Raw genomic sequence first — 20,000 nt, 5'->3', positions numbered from 1 at the left:
TGAGCATCTCTGCAGTGATTCCTGATGGGCCGGGGGCTTTCCCGGTCTTCATACTCTTAATTGCTTTATCTACCCTGGTACTATCAACTCGGATAGCTGGTCCCTCTATTGGGTCGACATAAGGCAGGCTCTCTTTCTCCCATTCATTCTCTTTATTAAGCAATCTATCGTAGTGGCATCTCCAGACCTCTTTCTTTGCATCCTCATTTAATGCAAGCGTACCATCATCCATGCGAACACATTTCTCTCCTACAACATCACTATTCTCTCTCCTACACTGTCTTGCAACCCGAAATACCTCGAGTCTTTGGTCCTCACGGCGCAGAACATTGGCAAATCTTTCCTTATCTGCTTCCCCTCTGGCTAAATAAACCTGTCGCCTAGCCTCCCTTCTGGCACATTGGTACAATTCCCTGCTACCACCGTTCTTCCAGTCCTTCCAAGCTTGTTTCTTTTGTCTAATAGCCCTGTCTACCTCCTTGTTCCACCACCACGTTACTCTGGGTTGGGAGGGGACCTTACACCACCCACAAATCTGGTCGGTGGCTTTCAACAGGTTGTCCCGCAGAAATCTCCAATTGTCTTCCACGTTGTATGATGCTATATCCCCTTCTATTTCGTTAAATGCTTCAAGTAACTTGTCTCTAAGTCTCTGTCCGTTTGCAGGGTCTTTAAGCTTCCACACCCTTCTTCTCCAAGCCTGTCTAATTCTGGGCACCCATTTTGCCTTGATCCCAAAGTCGCTAACTACTAATCTATGTTGTGGGGTACATTCTTCGCCAGGGTAGGTTTTGGCATTTATAAGCCGCCCTCTTTCCCTATTTCTGGCGAGGATGTAGTCGATTTGGCTAGAGTGTCTGCCGGAGCGGTAGGTGACTAGGTGACTGGCAGGTTTCCTGAAGTTGGTATTGCAGACCATAAGATTGGTTGCATCACAGAACTCCAGCAGTCTGGTTCCCTCCTCGTTGCGGGAACCGAAGCCATAGCCTCCATGTATGCCATGGAAGCCCCCAGCACGACGTCCGACATGACCGTTGAAGTCTCCAGCCACAAAGAGAAGGTCCCTGTCACTCGTCGACGAGGTAGTTTGCAAGAGGGTGTCATAGAATTGGTCTTTCAGACCATCTGGTAGCCCAGGTTGAGGTGCATAGGCTGAGATGACAGTAGCTAATCTATGATGAAGCACTAGTCTGATCTTAAGTACTCTGTCACTTACTCTAACGACCTCGATTACATAATATATATATATATATACATACATTAAATGAAGGATCGAAGTTCTTTCTTGGGCCAGAGTTTCATAAGGTTGGTTTCTTCAAATATAGGGAGAGAATTCATAAAAAAAAACAAAAGACGAAGACAGGTGGTGTACACAACAAACAGATGTATTAGTATAACGCTTGGGAAGTGAAAAAGTCTTTAACGCTTTGCGCCTACGCTCTTCCACAGAAAGGAACACAGAAAGAAACAAGGAGGCAAAAAAGGAATGTGTAGTGGCTAGCGATCTATCATGGCATACATACATTAAATGAATGATCAAAGTTCTTTCCTAAGCCTGAGGCCCGTAAGACTGGTTTCCTGGATTCTGTGGCATGTATATCCCCCACCGGGATAGAATGCCAGTCCACCCCAAGATCACTCGCTTTTGCCAGCTGAGCGGACTGGATGAACATGAAATGGAAGTGCTTTGCTCAAGAACACAACACCTTACCCAGTCCAAGAACCGAAAGTACAATCTTACAATAATGAGTCAAAAACACTACCCACTAACCTATGCACCTCCAGTACATACGCACGTACAAACATATATACATATATGTATGTGTATATGTATCTCTCTCTCTCTCTCTCTATATATATATATATAGATATATATATATATATATATATATATATATATATATATACACACATGTGTATTATATAAGTGGAGTGTCCATTATTCAAGTTCCACACCTGTGCTGAAGTCTGTTTTCTCTGCTCGTTATCTGTAAATTGATTTGCTATTGTTAAGCTGCATCTTAGTGCATAAAGGTTTTTTGTCCTTTATGAAGTAAATATATATACCCTCAGCTATAACTGAAACTTGTTGTATGCATGTATGTATACAAACACACACACACACATACTTACATAATGTACATGTCTTCACGTATATATGCACTAATAAGTGTGTGGGTATGTATTTACATGCACATGTTTACGTACAGATGTTTGTGTATATATAATATATACATATATGTGTATATGTCTATGTATATATGTATGTATGTATATCATATACACGCGTTGATGTACTTACAGGTATAAGTAACATTTACGCTAGAAGGCCTCGTTTGAGATTTAGCGTTGAATGATTCGAGATTTGCATTTAGCAGATTAACATTAATGAAACTTAGCAACAAGTTGTTAATTAAGAATTACCGAATTACTGAAGACAAATTATCAAAAGAGAAAGGCAAAAAAAAAAAAAAAAAAAAACAGAATAAGAAACAATGATAAAAGAGTAAAAAAAAATATATATTCTCCCCAGCAACGAATGCAACAACCCCCTCCTTGCCCACCCCCGAAGAAGAACAACATCGTATAAATAAATAAAAGCAGATTAGCAGCTAGCATTGCATTAATCTTTAAAGTATCTCTTCGACCTTCTTCTAAGCGGTAGAAGATAAGTTCAAATCTGATATAAGGCGGTGTTCTTATCTAAATTGACAGACTTATTGTTACACAAAGACGACCGCAGCAACAACAACAGCGACAACAACAGCAGCTACTAAGAAACCTGACTCTTCTCTTTTCCAGCTAGCATTTACGTTAATTATGTATTGATTTTAAAAGGGTTGGTGGGTGGGCAGTAGGGCGGTGGATGAAATGTTTCACAGTCGTTTACTTACGACTTTTAAGAGTCCGAGTTCAGATTTTTGCAGATGGGTGTCGGCTTTATTGTTTTTATTCATTTACTGGTTCTTTTTTTTTTTTGGGTACTTTTTAATCATTCAGCCAAGGTTTGGAGTTAGTCAGGTGAGGGTGTTGATTAAATAATTTACAACCAGTAATGTACTTGGGTCAACATCATCAGCCATACCACATCCTGCTCCTCTTCATTATCCTGTAAAAGTCTGCACGACCATGTACCAGCTTGTTGCTGTGGAGGACCTTAGCAAAATGCTGCAAATATATGACAGGGATGTGGGTACAGCTGGCAGAATAAAGCATGGTTTTCTGCCTCCCTTGTCTAATACATTACTACTACTCTGGGGGTATTTATGTGTGTGAATCTGTGGACTGATAGCCGAGTCTGTAAGATGAGCTTTCTCTGACAGCTACACAATTCTCTAAATCCACATCTCCTGCACACTTATATATACATACATATATATACACATGCACACACACACACACACACACACACACACACACACACACACACACAGAGTTGATGGCATGGCAACCATATGTATATGGCGTCCTATCAAGGGAATCAATATATTCACCACAGAATCTAGGAAACCGACCTTATGAGTTTATGGCTCAGGAAGGACTTTTGAGATGTGTGTGTGTGTGTGTGTATTAATGTCTCATATGCTGTTACTGGGACGGGAGGTGAATGTTGATTCACTTTTAAGTATGGCCTATTAACTACTAACTCGTCGTGTTAATTAAGCATCATCTCATATGGTTCCAGTGCTCAGTATGCCAAGATCTAATCTGAGTTGCCTCTAATTATGTCCTCTCCTTTTGCGATGGGTATTTGAGCTGTGTCTCCACCCCGCATATTTCACCCAGCTGCAGTCTGACTGTTTCCTCGTCTCGTCTCCCATCCATACCAGTCCTGTCATCTCTCCTGCAGACTGCATGACTGATGGTTTCAGTGTTCTGCCATTTTTGTTTTTTTTTGTTTTTTTTGTCTGCTCAGTTGTACATGCATACATTCGTCTATACACACACACAAACACTTGTGTACATACATACACGTCTACACAGATACATGCATGTATATACACACACACACACACACACACACACACACATATATATGCACATTTATGTATGATGTATGTGTGCATATGTACGTGTATATATATATATATGTGTGTGTCTGTGTGTGTGATTGTGTATGTATATATATGTGTGTGTGTCTGTCTGTCTGTCTATCTGTGTGTGTGTGTGTATATATACATATATACATATATATATATATCTACACAGGTGTGTATATATGTGCGTATATGTTTGTGTGTATATGTGTATATATACAGACATATATAATATGATAAATGGATACACAAATCAATACAGAGAAAACGTGAGAGCTGTGTCCAAGAAAATCAGTAGTGTTCTTTATTTATGTGTGTGTGTGCGTGTGTGTGTGTGAGCAATATTTGCAAACATAAACTCATCTCTCTTCCACACCCACACACACACACACACACACACACACACACACACATACAATTATATGCAGCTCATGTGATTATATACACACACTATATTGCCAACATGATTAATATATGGACTAGAAAAAAAAGAAATACCCAGTATAATATATGACTAGATGTGTTATAATATATGCACGCATGAACACACACACACACACACACACACACACACACACACACACACACACACACACACACACACATACACGCAAGCACACAGATGCACGCACACATATATTTAAATGCAATCATTATTGCCATCCATCGTCACCTCCACCACTTCCACCTCTGCTACTACCATCACCACTATCATCATCACCACTCTCGTCACCACCACTACTACTGCTACTATCATCACCACCAACACCACCACCGTCACCACCACCACCGTCACCACCACCACCGTCACCACCACCACCACCACCACCATTATCATCCTCATCATCTTATATTCGTTGACATTGTCGTCGTCGGTAAGCATATGGTTTGTTTAATGTCCATATATTATGTCCAGTTGGACACATCTCTGGAACAGGAACATCCTTGTAATCTGTCCGCAGACATGTCTCACACACACGCACACACTTGTGCACATGCACGGGCACACCTGTATATAATATATATACATATATATATATATATATATATATATATATATATATACACACACACACACACACACATATTACACATGTACACACATATTACACATGTACACACATATTACACATGTACACACAACACAGACAGAAATTAAGTAAAATGCTGTTCATTGATCGTCTGTCACAGTGGAAACATTAAAAATAAGACAAGAAGAAAATCAATTGTGGTCTCTTTCTTTCTCTCTCTCTCCTTCTATTATTCTTTCTTTCTCTCTCTTGTTCTATCATTCTTTCTCTCTCATGCTCTCTTCAACTTACTCAGTCATACATATACCCACACACACACACACACACACACACACACTTGCTCACTCACTCTGCTGCTAATTCACTCAGTTACTCAGGCTCAATTATGATCGCTCAGTCGAAAGCACATGCTCAGGCACCCGTGTGATCCTTCACAACCTATTCAATCAGTCACACACTTGTTCAGTTACGCACCCGCCCCTAACCCAGTCGCACTCACTCACACTCAACTCAGATGCACACATCCTACACAACAAACCATGCTCTTACTCAGTTATACACTCACCTTCTCATTCACTCACACTTGGCTCTGTGACTCACTTCCTCAGTCAGAAACATGTGCTCAAGCACTCACATCGTCATACACACTCAGCTAGGCACACACTCACCTGCTCAGTTACATACACACATGCTCAACTCACTCATAATCACTCACATGTTAATGGGGTTTCAGCTATCCAGCCACTCAACTGCACTCAAACTCAGCCACACACTCAGCTATATTCAATTGCTCATCGCTCAGTCATACACATTCACATTGAACTCAGTCTCACACACTAACACTCAACACAGTCACACACACACACACACACACACACTCAACTTAACCACTCCTCACTCACACACACAACCACATTCACTTACTCATCAGTCACACTCTCAACTCAGTCACCCGTACACACCTATGCACACACACTAATTAGCGTTGTTTAACTCATCCAACCGCTTACACACACACCTCACTCAACTGCATTCATTCACTCACTGAGTGACACACTCAACTCAGTTCCGCACACTCGCTTAGTCACATGCTCGTTTAACCATCCATTCGCTAGACTCGCACAATTAACCAGTTTCTATGTATACAACTCCCAGCCATCAACACACCAGCTAACCGACCAACCAACCAACCCACCAACCAAACAATCAATCAATCAATCAATCAATCAATGGTAAAAAAAAAAAAAAAGACAAAAAAAAAAACAAAACAAATTTGGTTTCCTGAACACCCACTCTTTGCAATCGACCAATGAAACAGATCTTTTTCCGGGAACATATCGGTTGGATATGAATTACTTTGCAAGGTGAGGTGGTGGATCGAAAAATAATGAAAAGACATTTTTCAGAGACTACAGCTAGCAAACAGACAAGCATGCTTGCTTCTGGACGCACCTCTAATGCACACGCACACACACTCTCACACACACACATACGCACACACATACACATTCTCATATACACATGAAGGCGTGTACACGCTTACATTCATACACAGGGATGCATAATATGCGTGCTTACATTCACATGCCCATATGCACGTACGTACACATATGGATGCATACCATGTTGCTGCACATACGCAGGAAGGCGTTTGCATACTCACATGCTCTTACATGTATACATACACTTGAATAGATAAACACACCTTCGTACATACATGAATGCATATAATGTTCATACATATATATATATATATATATGGGAGAATATATATATATATATATACACGTGCGCACACATACACGCACATGCACATACACACACACATATACACATATACACACACGCATACAGCTCATGATTTTCCAGTAATGAGAATGGTAGTCTGGTAGAATCATTAGAGAGGCGGCAGATAAAGATGTCTTTCGGTATTTAGTTACAATCTGAGTTCAAATCACACTGAGGTTTGATTTCATTTTCCATTCTGTGGTTGGAATACCTTTTGGTTATAAGATCCACTTGATCAAAGCTGACCCACAAGACTAAACAACAATAACAAAAGCAACGGCTGCTGCATGTATCACCATCATCATCATCATCATCATCATCATCAGCATCATTTAACATCATTGTCATCATCATCAACATCATTCTGACAGGGGCTGGACGGTTTGACAGGAATCTAATGTGCCTAAGGATTGCAGCAAGCGCCAGCATCTGCTCCAGCATGGCTTTTATGTCTGGATGCCCTTCCTAACACCAACCACTCTGCAGCGTGGACTGGTGGACTTTGTCATTATTAACCATTTAGCATCTAAACCATCCATACCAGCAATAGTCTACATGTTTCATGTTCAAACCAGTTAGATCTGGCCTTTCACACCTACCCTACAATAAAGTGACCCCCCCCCCATCCTTCAGTCATGAATGATCATAGGATTGTCCTTAGAATGTTCCCTTTCGAGGGAATTCCAAGCAAGGTTGTTTATGGAAGACTAGTAGTTGCTCATGCATACCAGCCTCCACTCTCCATGCTGCTGATGTTATCCAAAAGATGGTTTTAATTTAGATCATTCTAAAACGAGATGTTTTTATCGTAGGGCCGGGGACAGTCCTAAGTAGGTTAGTATCCAAAGGGTCAATCTCGGTGTGTTTGTGTGTGTCAGGATGGAATTTCTCTTTATATAAAAATATTGTTGACAAATCAGAAACCCTTTTTTTTTTATTATTATTATTTCACGGTTGTTGAAACGTTTCCTGAAATGTTTTACATAATGTTGAAGAAAGAATTTTTGGGTGTAACCCGGATGCCTTATCAAGTATCATTTTTTACTTAAACTACATTGATGGTGGTGACGGTGGTGGCCTCAAGAATTCAGAAAGGTATTTTGGGATGGTGGTGGTGGTGGTGGTGGCCACAAGAATTCAGAAAGGTATTTTGGGTTGATGGTGGTGGTAGTGGAATTGGTGGGGAGCTGGGTGATGAGTGTAATGGTTGATGCAGAAATGTCGGAGAGGGGTCACTGACTCTTCAGGTATTCTGGGATTGGTTGGAGATATTTCAAAGAAAAAGAAAAAATACAACAGATACATCAGAGCACTAAGTGGTTGGATATCTTTTACCTACTCTTTCCAGTCGTTGAATTGTGGCCATGCTAGGGCACCAACTTGGAAAGGTTTTTAGTCAAACGAATCATATTTTAGCTTGTTTGCTTTTTGTTGTTGTTGTTGTTGTTGTTGTTTTGTTTTTTAAGTCTTGTACTTATTCTATTGGTCCCTTTTGCCGAACTGATAACTTATGGGAACATAGACAAAACAACACTGGTTGTCAGACATGGTTGTCAGACATGGTGGGACAAGCACAGACACAACGACATGTGCACACACACACACACACACACACAGAGTCATGTAAGGATGAAAGACAAAGTTGACCTCAGCAGGATTTGAACTCTGAACATAAAGAGCTGGATAAATTAGATAATGAAGTCTTATACCACAACACAATAACTGCAGGAATGTCTTTGATCTTTGGTGGTGTTTAATCAGAGTTGACCTGGAACAAAACAACAATAAAATGGGACACACTGACACACATAGACATACACACACACACACAGCAATATGTGTTACCTAGAAACAGGAGAAGATATCTTCAGAGAATTTAAAGTCCTCTCTTCTTCGCGGAACCTTAACTTATATACCGCTTTGTGAACTTTTTATGTTTATTAATTTGCCGACAAAGGCCGTCACTAGTTACAGAGGAATCCAGCGTTTCACTCTGTGATCACAGTCTCATGTTTTAAACAAATGCCTTGCATTTGTTTTACCATTTCTGTGGCTTGGTTGGCGGAGAGTCGTGAACGAGGCTTGAAAACGAGGTTGATAGCAGGGAATTCTCGTTTGTACTGGTGTCGAATGAGTCTTGCATGAAGCGACTGATTCTAATGGAAATGCATCATCATCAACATCATTGTCATTTGACATCTATTTTTCCATGTCAGACAAAATTTGTTGAGGTAGATTTTTTTTTCTGCAGCTGGATGGATGCCCTTACTGTCACTAACCCTCATCTGTTTCGAAGTTAGGTAATGTTTTCCCCATAGCTAGACATATTTTTCACAGATGACTAGAAACGAATAATGTTGCTTGTATGACGACAATGATGATGATGATGATGATGATGATGATGATGATGATTTACAACAATCATATGGTGTCTAGACAAGGATATGTACGTTGACGGACAGAAAGACTGACATAGATAAATAGATAGATAGCTAGATAGATAGATAAATAGAGAGTGAGAGAGAGAGAAAATGATAAGACACTCAGTCAGACAGACAGATAGATGGGTGGACAGGTAGACAGACAGATGTCTGGAGAGATGGATGGATGGAGAAAGTGGTAAGACAGACAGACAGAGGCAGACGTATGGAGAGATGGACAGACAACTAGATTGATCGACAGATAAGTTGACAGAGAGATAGATAGATAGATAGATAGATAGATAGATAGATAGATAGATAGATAGATAGATAGATACAGAGACAGGCAGACACACGGACAAATAGATAGATAGACTGATAGGTAGATTCTTTCAGTTTCCATCTACCAAATCCACTCACAAGGCTTTGGTAAACCTGGGGCTACAGTAGAAGACACATGCCAAGGTGCTGTAGTGTAGAATGTATGTAGCAAGGAAACAGTTTCCTGAGACATTAAAACTTGGGGCCTTTGTTAGATTGTAGGATTGTCTGGTGGCCTGTCTGGAAATTCTTAGAACGACAGTGAATCATGCAAGTGTCTGGGAAGGGGTTCAACTTTAGTTCTGCAGATGACTCCAAAAAGGAAACAGCAAACACATCCATCCGTACATACATACATACATACATAATACTACACACACACAAACACACACACACACACACACACACACACACACACACACACATATATATATATATATATATATATATATAGGTATAAATGTATATGCATTTATACATACGTATATGTACATACTTATATCTATACATATATATATATATGTATGTATATACATGCATATGTATATATATATATACATATATATACAAATATATAAATACACACACATATGCACATATATATAAATACATGCATGCATGCAAGTATGTATTCATGTGTACACACACATAGACACACAGACGCACCCACCCACTCTCACACACAGGAATAATGTCTTTGGGTGTTTAAATGGAAGAAATTGTACCGAATGCATGCAGTAAAATATATTTGTTGAAAGAAGATGATTCATTCCGTCTCTACTCACATGTGTGCAGTCGCTCAAGCAACAAAGACGCGCACATGCATTTGTGTGTGCGAGCATGTGTGCACGCATGTGTGTGTGTGTGTGTGTGAGCTGATGCACATTATGTATAACAGACACTCGCACCCCTGTGCCAGTCTTGTATACATTGGCATAAAGTTAAGAATTCGCAGAAGATTGAACTCCATTGAAATGACCCTGCTTTATGACTGGTACCGACTGCATCAACCTCCCCCTCCCCCACACACAATATGATGGAATGTTATATTTTGGAACCTTTTGAAGTAAGAAGTAGAATATCTTAATAAATTTTAGTCTGGCACCCTACTTCCAAGTTCTGCCACATAACTTTCCGTTATTTTCTCTTTTGTTTTGTTTTGTGTTTTTTCGTTTGTTTGTTTGTATGTCTGTTCTTATAATAGTTTGGCTTAATGTGGCTCCGAGTATGAGTGGGTTAACTATGTAAGGCAATATATACTGTCTTGGAAAAATTGACATATACATACATTAACTCGTATTTGTACACACGTATACACATGCACACAGAGGCAGACATACATGGACATATGCACATTTATATATACATACATACATATTTATACATATATTCATACATATGTGTGTGCGTGTGTACATACATACATATGTACATACATACATATATGTATGTATGTACGTGGCACTCACATATATATATACAGATTCATGAACATGCACATGTGTATATATATATAAACACACACACATGTTTGTGTGTATAAAGATGGTACAGGTATGCACTCAAACACATATTATACACTGATAAGAAATATTACTTTTTATTTTTTTTATAGTTTTTTTTGTGTGTGCGTGTGTGTTATTTTTTGTTTTGTTATTGTTTTATATTCTGTGTTAACATCTTGCATCTTATCTGCAATGATTCATCTGCCCCGAGGAATAGGGACGAGGAGGTGATGTCTGGATAGAAAGGAAAGGGCCAGGAGGGAGTGATGGTGGTGGTGGTGGCGGCGGGGTTGGGTGGGTGGGTGTTGGAGTTGAGTGAGGTTTCCATGTGTGACGCTGGCTGTTTGATATAATATTTTCAGAAAAGGGGAAGAAAGAAACAAAAATACAGATAGGTACATAATGCAACATCAAAGGAACTGGCAAGATTACCTACATATGGCGTTAGAATGGTAACAGGAATAATAACACACACACACACATGTATGTATGTATGTACACATGCATATACACACATGCACAGATCCCGGGGTGGGTGGGGGGTGAGGCACAGGAACATCCCTGGGGTAGCTGGGTACATTGAAAGGTGAGCCTCCTCCCTGCCACCCTGCGACTGATGGTTGCACTACGCTGACACAAGACAGCGAAGAATAGAGGAGTGGTGGGAGGAGAGAAAGTGACACAGACAAACAGACAGAGAGGCAGGATGGGGTTGAGGGGATAAGGCAGCAGGGCTTTTGGCTGAAGGAATAATCAATGATATTTTGAAAGCCTGGGGTTATAATAGACGACTCTTGCCCAAGGTGTCACACAGTGGGGTCGAACCCAAGACCACATGGCTGGGAAGCCAGCTTCTCGACCTCACTGCCACACCAGAAGCCGTCCACGATCCTGGACGGATTAACAGGATCGGTTAGACCTTTGGTCGAAATGCCTGGTGACATTCGAACTCGCATTCAGAGTTCTGACTTTGGTGTGGCATAAGGGCCTTGTTTGTATCTGGCCAGTGTAAGGGAGTACCTTGTAGCAAAAAGGCAATTGAAATGAGGGAACAGAGAATCACTTTGGTATTTTTCTTTCAAAAGTCTTTGATAAACACATAGCACATAATAAGAAAGTCTCCAGGAATGGTTCACAATGAGATGATGACATAGAAAGACAGGCCATGCTGGAGCTGTCAACATGCATTTCTGCATAGAGGGTATTTTTAGGCATTTGATACTTCTGGCTCTTTCCCTTTCTTTCTTTCTTTCTTTTCTTGTGTAATGCCTTCTTGACCATGTAGTTCGGGGTTCCATCCTGCTCTGCAGCACCTTGGGTAAGTGTCTTCTCCTGCTACGGCCCTCAGGTTGAACTTATGTTTTGTGAAGGAATTTGGCAGATGGAAACAGCCAAAGCTGTGTTTGTGCATGCATGTGCACATCAATGTGACATAAACAAACCAACACCAATTGTCCAGTAGCGTGGGTGCACAAACACAGACCAAACGACACACACACACACATCTATATATGTGTGTGTATGTACATATATATATATATATATATATATATATATATATGATGAACTTCTACACAGTTTGCATCTAATTATTCAGTTAGGAGGCATTGGTAGGCCCAGGGTTATTACAGAAGACACTTGCCCAAGGTGCCACACAGTGGGACTGAACCCAAAACCACGTGATAGCAAAGCAAGCTCCTTAACCTCACAGCTATACTTACACCTATCAGTTTATCTCTCTCTCTCACACACACACACACAGAAATGTCTCTCTCCTAGATACCCTCCGACCCCTATCTCTCTGTTTCTGGTATGCCCCCTCACCCTCCCTCCCATTTTTCTTCTAGACATTTATTCTGCTGTGGATCATCTTCCACTTGCTCTCTCTTTCTCTCTCTCTCTCTCTCTCTCGCTCTCTTTCTTTCTCTCTTTACACATACATGCATGCACGCATGTACACACGCATGCGTTACGCACTCATTACATTTCTTTCTTGCAGATCAATGCTTCACCCCACCCCCACACGCATCCTTTTCTCCCTCTTACACATTACTTGTTTAATTGCTTTTCTGTAGAAGATTGCTCTTCCTCCTCCTCCTCCCTTATCCTTTCTCCTCCTCTCTCTGTCTCTCTCTCTCTCCCCCTCTCTCTTTCTCTCTCTGTCTCTCTCACACACATTGAAGTTTTGCCTTATCCTACATCAGTGCTCTGCACTCCTCCCACTTCCCTCTTTCTCTCTCTCTCTTTCTGTCACACACACGCACACCACTCTCCTTTTCTGTACGTAACCCACCCACACCCCTTTCACCCCGTTCTCCCCCGACCCCTCCCCGCCCTTTACTATCTCCCTACCCCCAGCCTCTTCCATAACATGCACCTGTACAATTTTATATTTCAATGCAAGACTCATACCTTAATTGCAATTAATCAAATAACGCTCACAATTCACTCACAGATTTTTATGCAATAATGTAATTTTCAAAGTGCATTTCACTGAGCACTCACACGCACACACACACACAAACTCACACACACACACACGCACGCACACACGCGCACACTATGCATCTAGAATTACATAGCTTTTAATTTAACTGTACACACACACACACACATTCACAGTACACTGCTTTTCATTTAACAGAAAATTAAAATTTTTACATTCTCATTTTGCTCCTTTCTTTCTTTCTTTCTTTCTTTCTATCTTTCTTTCTTTCTTTCTATCTTTCTTTCTTTCTTTCTTTCTTTCTTTCTTTCTTTCCTTTCTTTCTTTATTTACCTTTCTACGTTTCTGTATTTCTCCTTGTTTTTTTTATGTTTTTTTATTTCTTCTTTTGCTCTGTTTCTTCATTTTTTTCTTTATCTTTTATATTTTACCGGTTTCGCTCATTGGATTGCGTCCATGCTGGAGCACAGCTCTAAAAGGGTCTTTACTCAAATGAATTGCCTTCCAGTAACTGATTTCTGTTGTTTTTTTTTTCTTTCTTTTTCAAAATCTCATACTTACTCTCTCTCTCTCTCTCTCTCTCTCTCTCTCTCTCTCTCTCTCTCTCTCTCTCTCTCTCTCTCTCTCACTTCTGCTAGAACCACCATGTCAAAGGCACATAATCAAACCAACACCGGTTGTCAAAAGCTGGTGAGTAATGAACACTAAGACACATGCACACACAGATATATAGATATGTATACGATACGCTTCTTTCAGTTTCCATCGACCAAATCCACTTGCAAAGCTTTGGTAAACCCGGAGTGATAGTTAAAAACATTTGCTCGAGGTAACGCACAGTGGGACTGAACCCAAACTTGTGTAGTTGGAAAACAAACATTCGTACCACACAACCACACCTATACTATATTTAAAAAAAAAAAATTTTTTATTTATTTTTTTTTCTGTTATTACTTCTTGAGTTCTCTCTTTCATTTCCACAGGTTTTTAAATGAGGTGGGGGGGGCCTTTAAAAGCAACCACAAAGAATCCTTTATCTGGTCGGGTCTTCTTTGGCCAGGCTTGAACTTGCGTTGTGTTCTTCAGTCTTTCTTCAGTCCACATCATCACCATGCTTTCTTTTTCTCTCCTTCATTTGCCCTCCTCCTCCTCTTTCTCCTCCTCCTCTTTCTCCTCCTCCTCCTCTTTCTCCTCCTCCTCCTCTTTCTCCTCCTCCTCTTTCTCCTCCTCCTCCTCCTCTTTCTCCTCCTCCTCCTCCTCCTCTTTCTCCTCCTCCTCCTCCCCTTTCTCCTCCTCCTCCTCTTTCTCCCGCTCCTCCTCCAGTCATTTCTTGATATGATCTTCTGCCCCCCCCCTTCATTATGTGTGTGTGTGTGTGTGTCTCCTTTCCTTTTGTCACATACTCTCACTACTCCCTCTACATTTCTCTTATTGTTTTATGGTCTTCTTGTCACTGACCTTACCGCTGCCACCACCATCACTACCCCTACCACCACCATCTCTCTCTTTCTCTCTCTCTCTCTCCACCCGTCTCCCTCTATCTATCTCTCTGTCTATCTATCTATTCATCTATCTTTCCCATTGGTCTTGATTCTATACATCCAGTTATGTAAATAATAAAAAGTGTGTTTGGCAGTCTTCCCAATGATTTTCTCGTCTGAATAGTGTTACCGTACATGTGTACATACTTGTGGTTGGTGTGTGTGTGTGTGTGTGTATGTTATATATAGATGTGTGTGTGTGTGTATGTGTATGTGCATGCATATTTATGTGTGTGCGTTGGTATGTGTTTGCAGAGATGTGTATGTACATGTATGTTTGCATATGTATGTGTATGTTTTGTGTGCGTGCTTACATACATATGTACGTACATACATACATACATACGTACATATATGTAGGTATATGCACTCACACTCATATCTGTAATGTGATGATAGTTTGTGTGTGTGTGTGAGGAAACACGTGTGGTCTGATACATCTCCATACACACACACACATACACACACACACACACACACACACACACACACACACACAGAACTGACATAATTTAACACATAAGAAATGATACAAAACGAACGTCTGTACACACACACACACACACACACAGACACACACACACACACACATGTTGTCACAGAGACATCCACTCACATGTATGCACGCAGGCCATAAATATTCTCCGTAACCTACCAAGAAAATGGTGTCCGTAATGGTTGCGTAAGTGTATGCCTTAATGAAATCTGTTCGGATGAGAGAGAGATAGAGAGAGAGAGAGAGAGACAGACAGAAAGACAGGCAGACAGACAGATTGAGAAACAGACTGTAGGGTAGCAAGAGAGAAGTCTGAGAAAGGGGAGAGAGGTGGCGTTTGTCTGGGAAAGACAAGCGATGGAGCAAATGAGAGAATGGAGTTAGTTGGGCTGCAGAGTCTGTCTTTCTTTCTTTCTTTCTCTCTTACTTTCTTTTTGTGTGTGTGTGCGCGTCTCTCTCTATCTCCCTCTCTCTCTCTCACATAGTCTCTAGTCATAGACATACATTACATAGACTTGTAGTGGGTGAGAAGGAGAAAAGGAGAAAGAGAGAGTGGGGAGAATAATGTGATGGATTTATGAAGAATATATATATATATATATAGGTGCAGGCGTGGCTGTAAGCAGCTGGGTTCCCAACCACATGGTTCTGGGTTCAGTCCCCACTGCATGGCACATTGGGCAAGTGTCTTCTACTTTAGTCTCAGGCCGACCAAAGCCTCGTGAGTGGATTTAGTAGACGGAAACTGAAAGAAGCCTGTCATATATATTCACACACACATATATATATATATATATATATATATATATATATATATGTAAATATATGTATATGTTTGGGCGTCTCTGTTTGTTCATCCATCGTTACTTGACAGCCGATGTTGGTGTGTTTATGTCCCTGTAACTTAGCGGTTTAGCAAAAGGGTCCAATAGAATAAGTCCTTGGGTCAATTTGTTTGACTAAAGGCGGTGCTCCAGTATAGCCGCAGTCAGATGACTGAAACAAGGGAGAAGAAAGAGAGAAAGAATAAAATAATATATATATATATATATATATATATATATATATATATATATTCACACCTATATACACGTCCAGCACATGCCACCATGGAAAATGGACATTAAGTGCTGGTGGTGGTGGTGGTGGTGGTGGTGGTGGTGGTGGTGGTGGTGGTGGTGGTGGTAGTGGTGGTGATCATCATCATCATCATCACCATCATACATATATTGAGAGAGAGAAAGAGAGAAACATATGGATAGCAAGATGGATAGATAACTGAGTTGATAAACAGAAGGAGAAAAGTAGTTGATGATATCGTGAGGGATAGGTTGTGAAACAGATACATAGACACAGAGGGAGGGAGGGAGAGAGGGGGGAGGAGCGACTGAGGAATTCGATTTTGTGAAGAGGAGAAAAAGAAAGAGACACAGAGAGAGAGTGGGAGAAAGTGAAAGAAAGAGAGATGGAGAGAGATGGAATGATAAAGAGAAATGGTGAGAATGACTGGTCTTTATCCACCCACGACTACCCCCAACTACTGCAAAGTACTGCCAATGTGAGACAAACAGTGTGTGTGTGTGTGTGTGTGTGTGTGTGTGTATGCATATGTGTCATAAGTATCCGCTTCAGATTAAATGTATAATAGTATAGGTTACATAAGATTACAAGGACGTGTATGTGTGTGTGTGTGTGTGTGTGTGTACATACACACACACACACACACACATATATATATATATGTGTGTGCTGCAGAGGTGGGCAATGTGCCAGCTGCATTTGTTGCATCTAGATTGCATAACAGAGCTTTGCAGAGCTGCCACTGAATGTCGGGCCACGTGTATTTTTATGTTGTGTCTGTGTGTGTGTACATGTGTGTGCAAGTACGTACTCGTATACTCAGTTGATACACACACACACACACACACATGTATACATACATACATATGCATATGTATATATATATATATATATATATATATATATATATATATATATATATATATATATACATATGTATAAATATATATATGTATAAATATATATGTATATATATATATATACATATATATATATATATATGCATATATATATATGTATGTATATATGTATATATGTATGTATATATATATATATATATATATAATATACATACATATATATATATATATATATATATATATATATATATATATATATACATGTATATATATATATATATATATATATATATATATATATATATATATATATATATATATATATACATATATAAACGTGCGTGTGTAGTGTTTGTAGGTGTTGTCTACATGTCATGAGTCTGCTCTTGCAGTCAATAATCTTTTCTACTCTAGGCACAAGGCCTGAAATTAGGGCAGGGGGGATAGTCGATTACATCGATTCCAGTACGCAACTGGTACTTAATTTATCGACTCCAAAAGAATGAAAGGCAAAGTTGACCTTGGCGAAATTTGAACTCTGAACGTAAAGACAGACGAAATACCACCAAGCATTTCACTCGGTGTGCTAACGATTCTGCCAGTTCGCCGCCTTGTAGTCAGTAACGAAGTTAAATTATTATTGTTATTATTATTTCGTTAGTAAAGAGAAACTTTGGTTTGAAATCTTTTACTTTGTCAATTCAGTTGATTCTGGAGTAGCTTTCCTCGATATCATCAGCTGCTACACAATCTCAGAGAGAGAGAGAGAGAGATAGAGAGAGAGAAAGTAGAAGAGAGACATAAAAAGAGCATGTGAGAAAGAGAGGGTGAAGCAGAGAGAGAAAGAGAGAGAGATGATGATGAAAGAAAAAGAAAGCGAGAGGAATGAGCTAGCAGTGAAAGAAGACAAGCAGCAGGAAGTTAGATTAAAATACGCCATGATTTAATTCAGCCATATTGTCGTTGATGATGACGATGACGATGATGATGATGGTGATGATTTTTTTTTATTAACCACAAGGGTATGGAGGAGGGAGGACAACACATGGACAGAGTACAATTTGTGTGGGGATCTACATAAAAGGTGGTGGGGATGGAGAAAAAAATGGGAAAAGACAGTGAAATGCGATAAAAGTTTACATGGTATGCAATATATGTGATAACATGAAACAGGAGAGACTCCAGCTAGGGCCAATCAAGGAATCCCACAGGTCCAGGATGACCCTGACTACAAAAGGCACGAGTCCTCTCTCCTGCTCTCCAATCTACAGGCACATCCTTAGAGCGGGGCCAGTCACCAAAATTTGTGTGTCAAAGGATGAAAAGCTACGTGGTTGTTCAAATATTAATGATTTTTAACTAAAGTCGCATAAGGTCAGGGATTATATTTAAGGGAATAGAGAAAAGGGTTGCGGCAATTTATTGTTATATGAATTGACCCCAGTGTTTTTCTGGTACTTGCTATACTGAAACTCACCCAGCCCTTAACTCTAAAGGCATCAGAGAGAAAATTGACGTGGAGTAATTAATATTGGCTGATAATTTTAGATATTAAAATGAACAAAATATTTTAGGGTAGGAAGGTATTATAGATATATGTATAAGGGGATATATATATATATATATATGTATATTGGATTTTTTTTTGTGTGTGTATTTAAACAGATTGGCTGCTTATTTCTCTGCAGTTCAAATGCTACAAAAAAAAAAGACTCTGATGAGAGCTCAATAAGGACCGAAAATTGATTAAGGCTGTTTATCATTTTTTATGCAATCAAAGGAGAAGTGGTTAAATTAACCATGTTTGTATGATGTCTGCTATGTAGATTCACACACACACACACACACACACACATATGCAAATGTACACACACATAAACACTCACACAAACACACATATATATGAATTATGCAAATATTCATGGATATGTTCTTGTTGCCGTTAGTAATGGTGTCCTTTTTTTTTTTCTTGTATTTTGCAGGCGGGCCCATTTACGTCATTGTCTTGAAAACTTGAAAGATCTTGTGCCGTTGGGCCAAGACTGTACTCGGCACACAACACTAGGTTTATTAACTAAAGCTAAATCATTTATTAAGGTCAGTATTGGTATTTTTTTTTTCAATCATCATAATATATTCAGGCATATACCTGGAGACATACATATATATGAATGTGTGTATATGCATGTGTATATGTTTACATGTCTATATATATATATATATATATATATATATATATATATATATATATATATATATATATATGTATATATATATGTATATATAAATATATAGGTGTATATCATATATACATATATATATGCATATATACATGTATATGTATGTATATGGATTTATGTATATGTGTATATATATATATATATATATGTATATATGTATGTATGTATGTATATATATATATATCTATATATATATATGGATGCATATGATATATGTGTGTATATACATACATAC

The 20,000-nt window shown here is 39.4% G+C and overlaps 1 protein-coding gene across 1 annotated transcript in view; it reads left to right on the top strand.

Moving 5' to 3' along the window:
* Window positions 1-20,000, top strand: part of LOC106869115 (max dimerization protein 1-like) — a 161,968-nt gene that overhangs the window by 123,881 nt on the left and 18,087 nt on the right. The window contains exon 4 of the mRNA XM_089363043.1: window positions 19,508-19,622. Within this exon, the coding sequence (XP_089219169.1) occupies window positions 19,508-19,622 (115 nt within the window). The remainder of the gene's footprint in view (window positions 1-19,507; window positions 19,623-20,000) is intronic.

The sequence above is a fragment of the Octopus bimaculoides genome, chromosome 14 (assembly GCF_046866305.1).
Source record: "Octopus bimaculoides isolate indiv1 chromosome 14, ASM4686630v1, whole genome shotgun sequence".
NCBI lineage: Eukaryota > Metazoa > Mollusca > Cephalopoda > Octopoda > Octopodidae > Octopus > Octopus bimaculoides.
The sequence above is the reverse complement of the archived record's forward strand: the minus strand, read 5'-3'. Positions and strand labels throughout refer to the sequence as shown.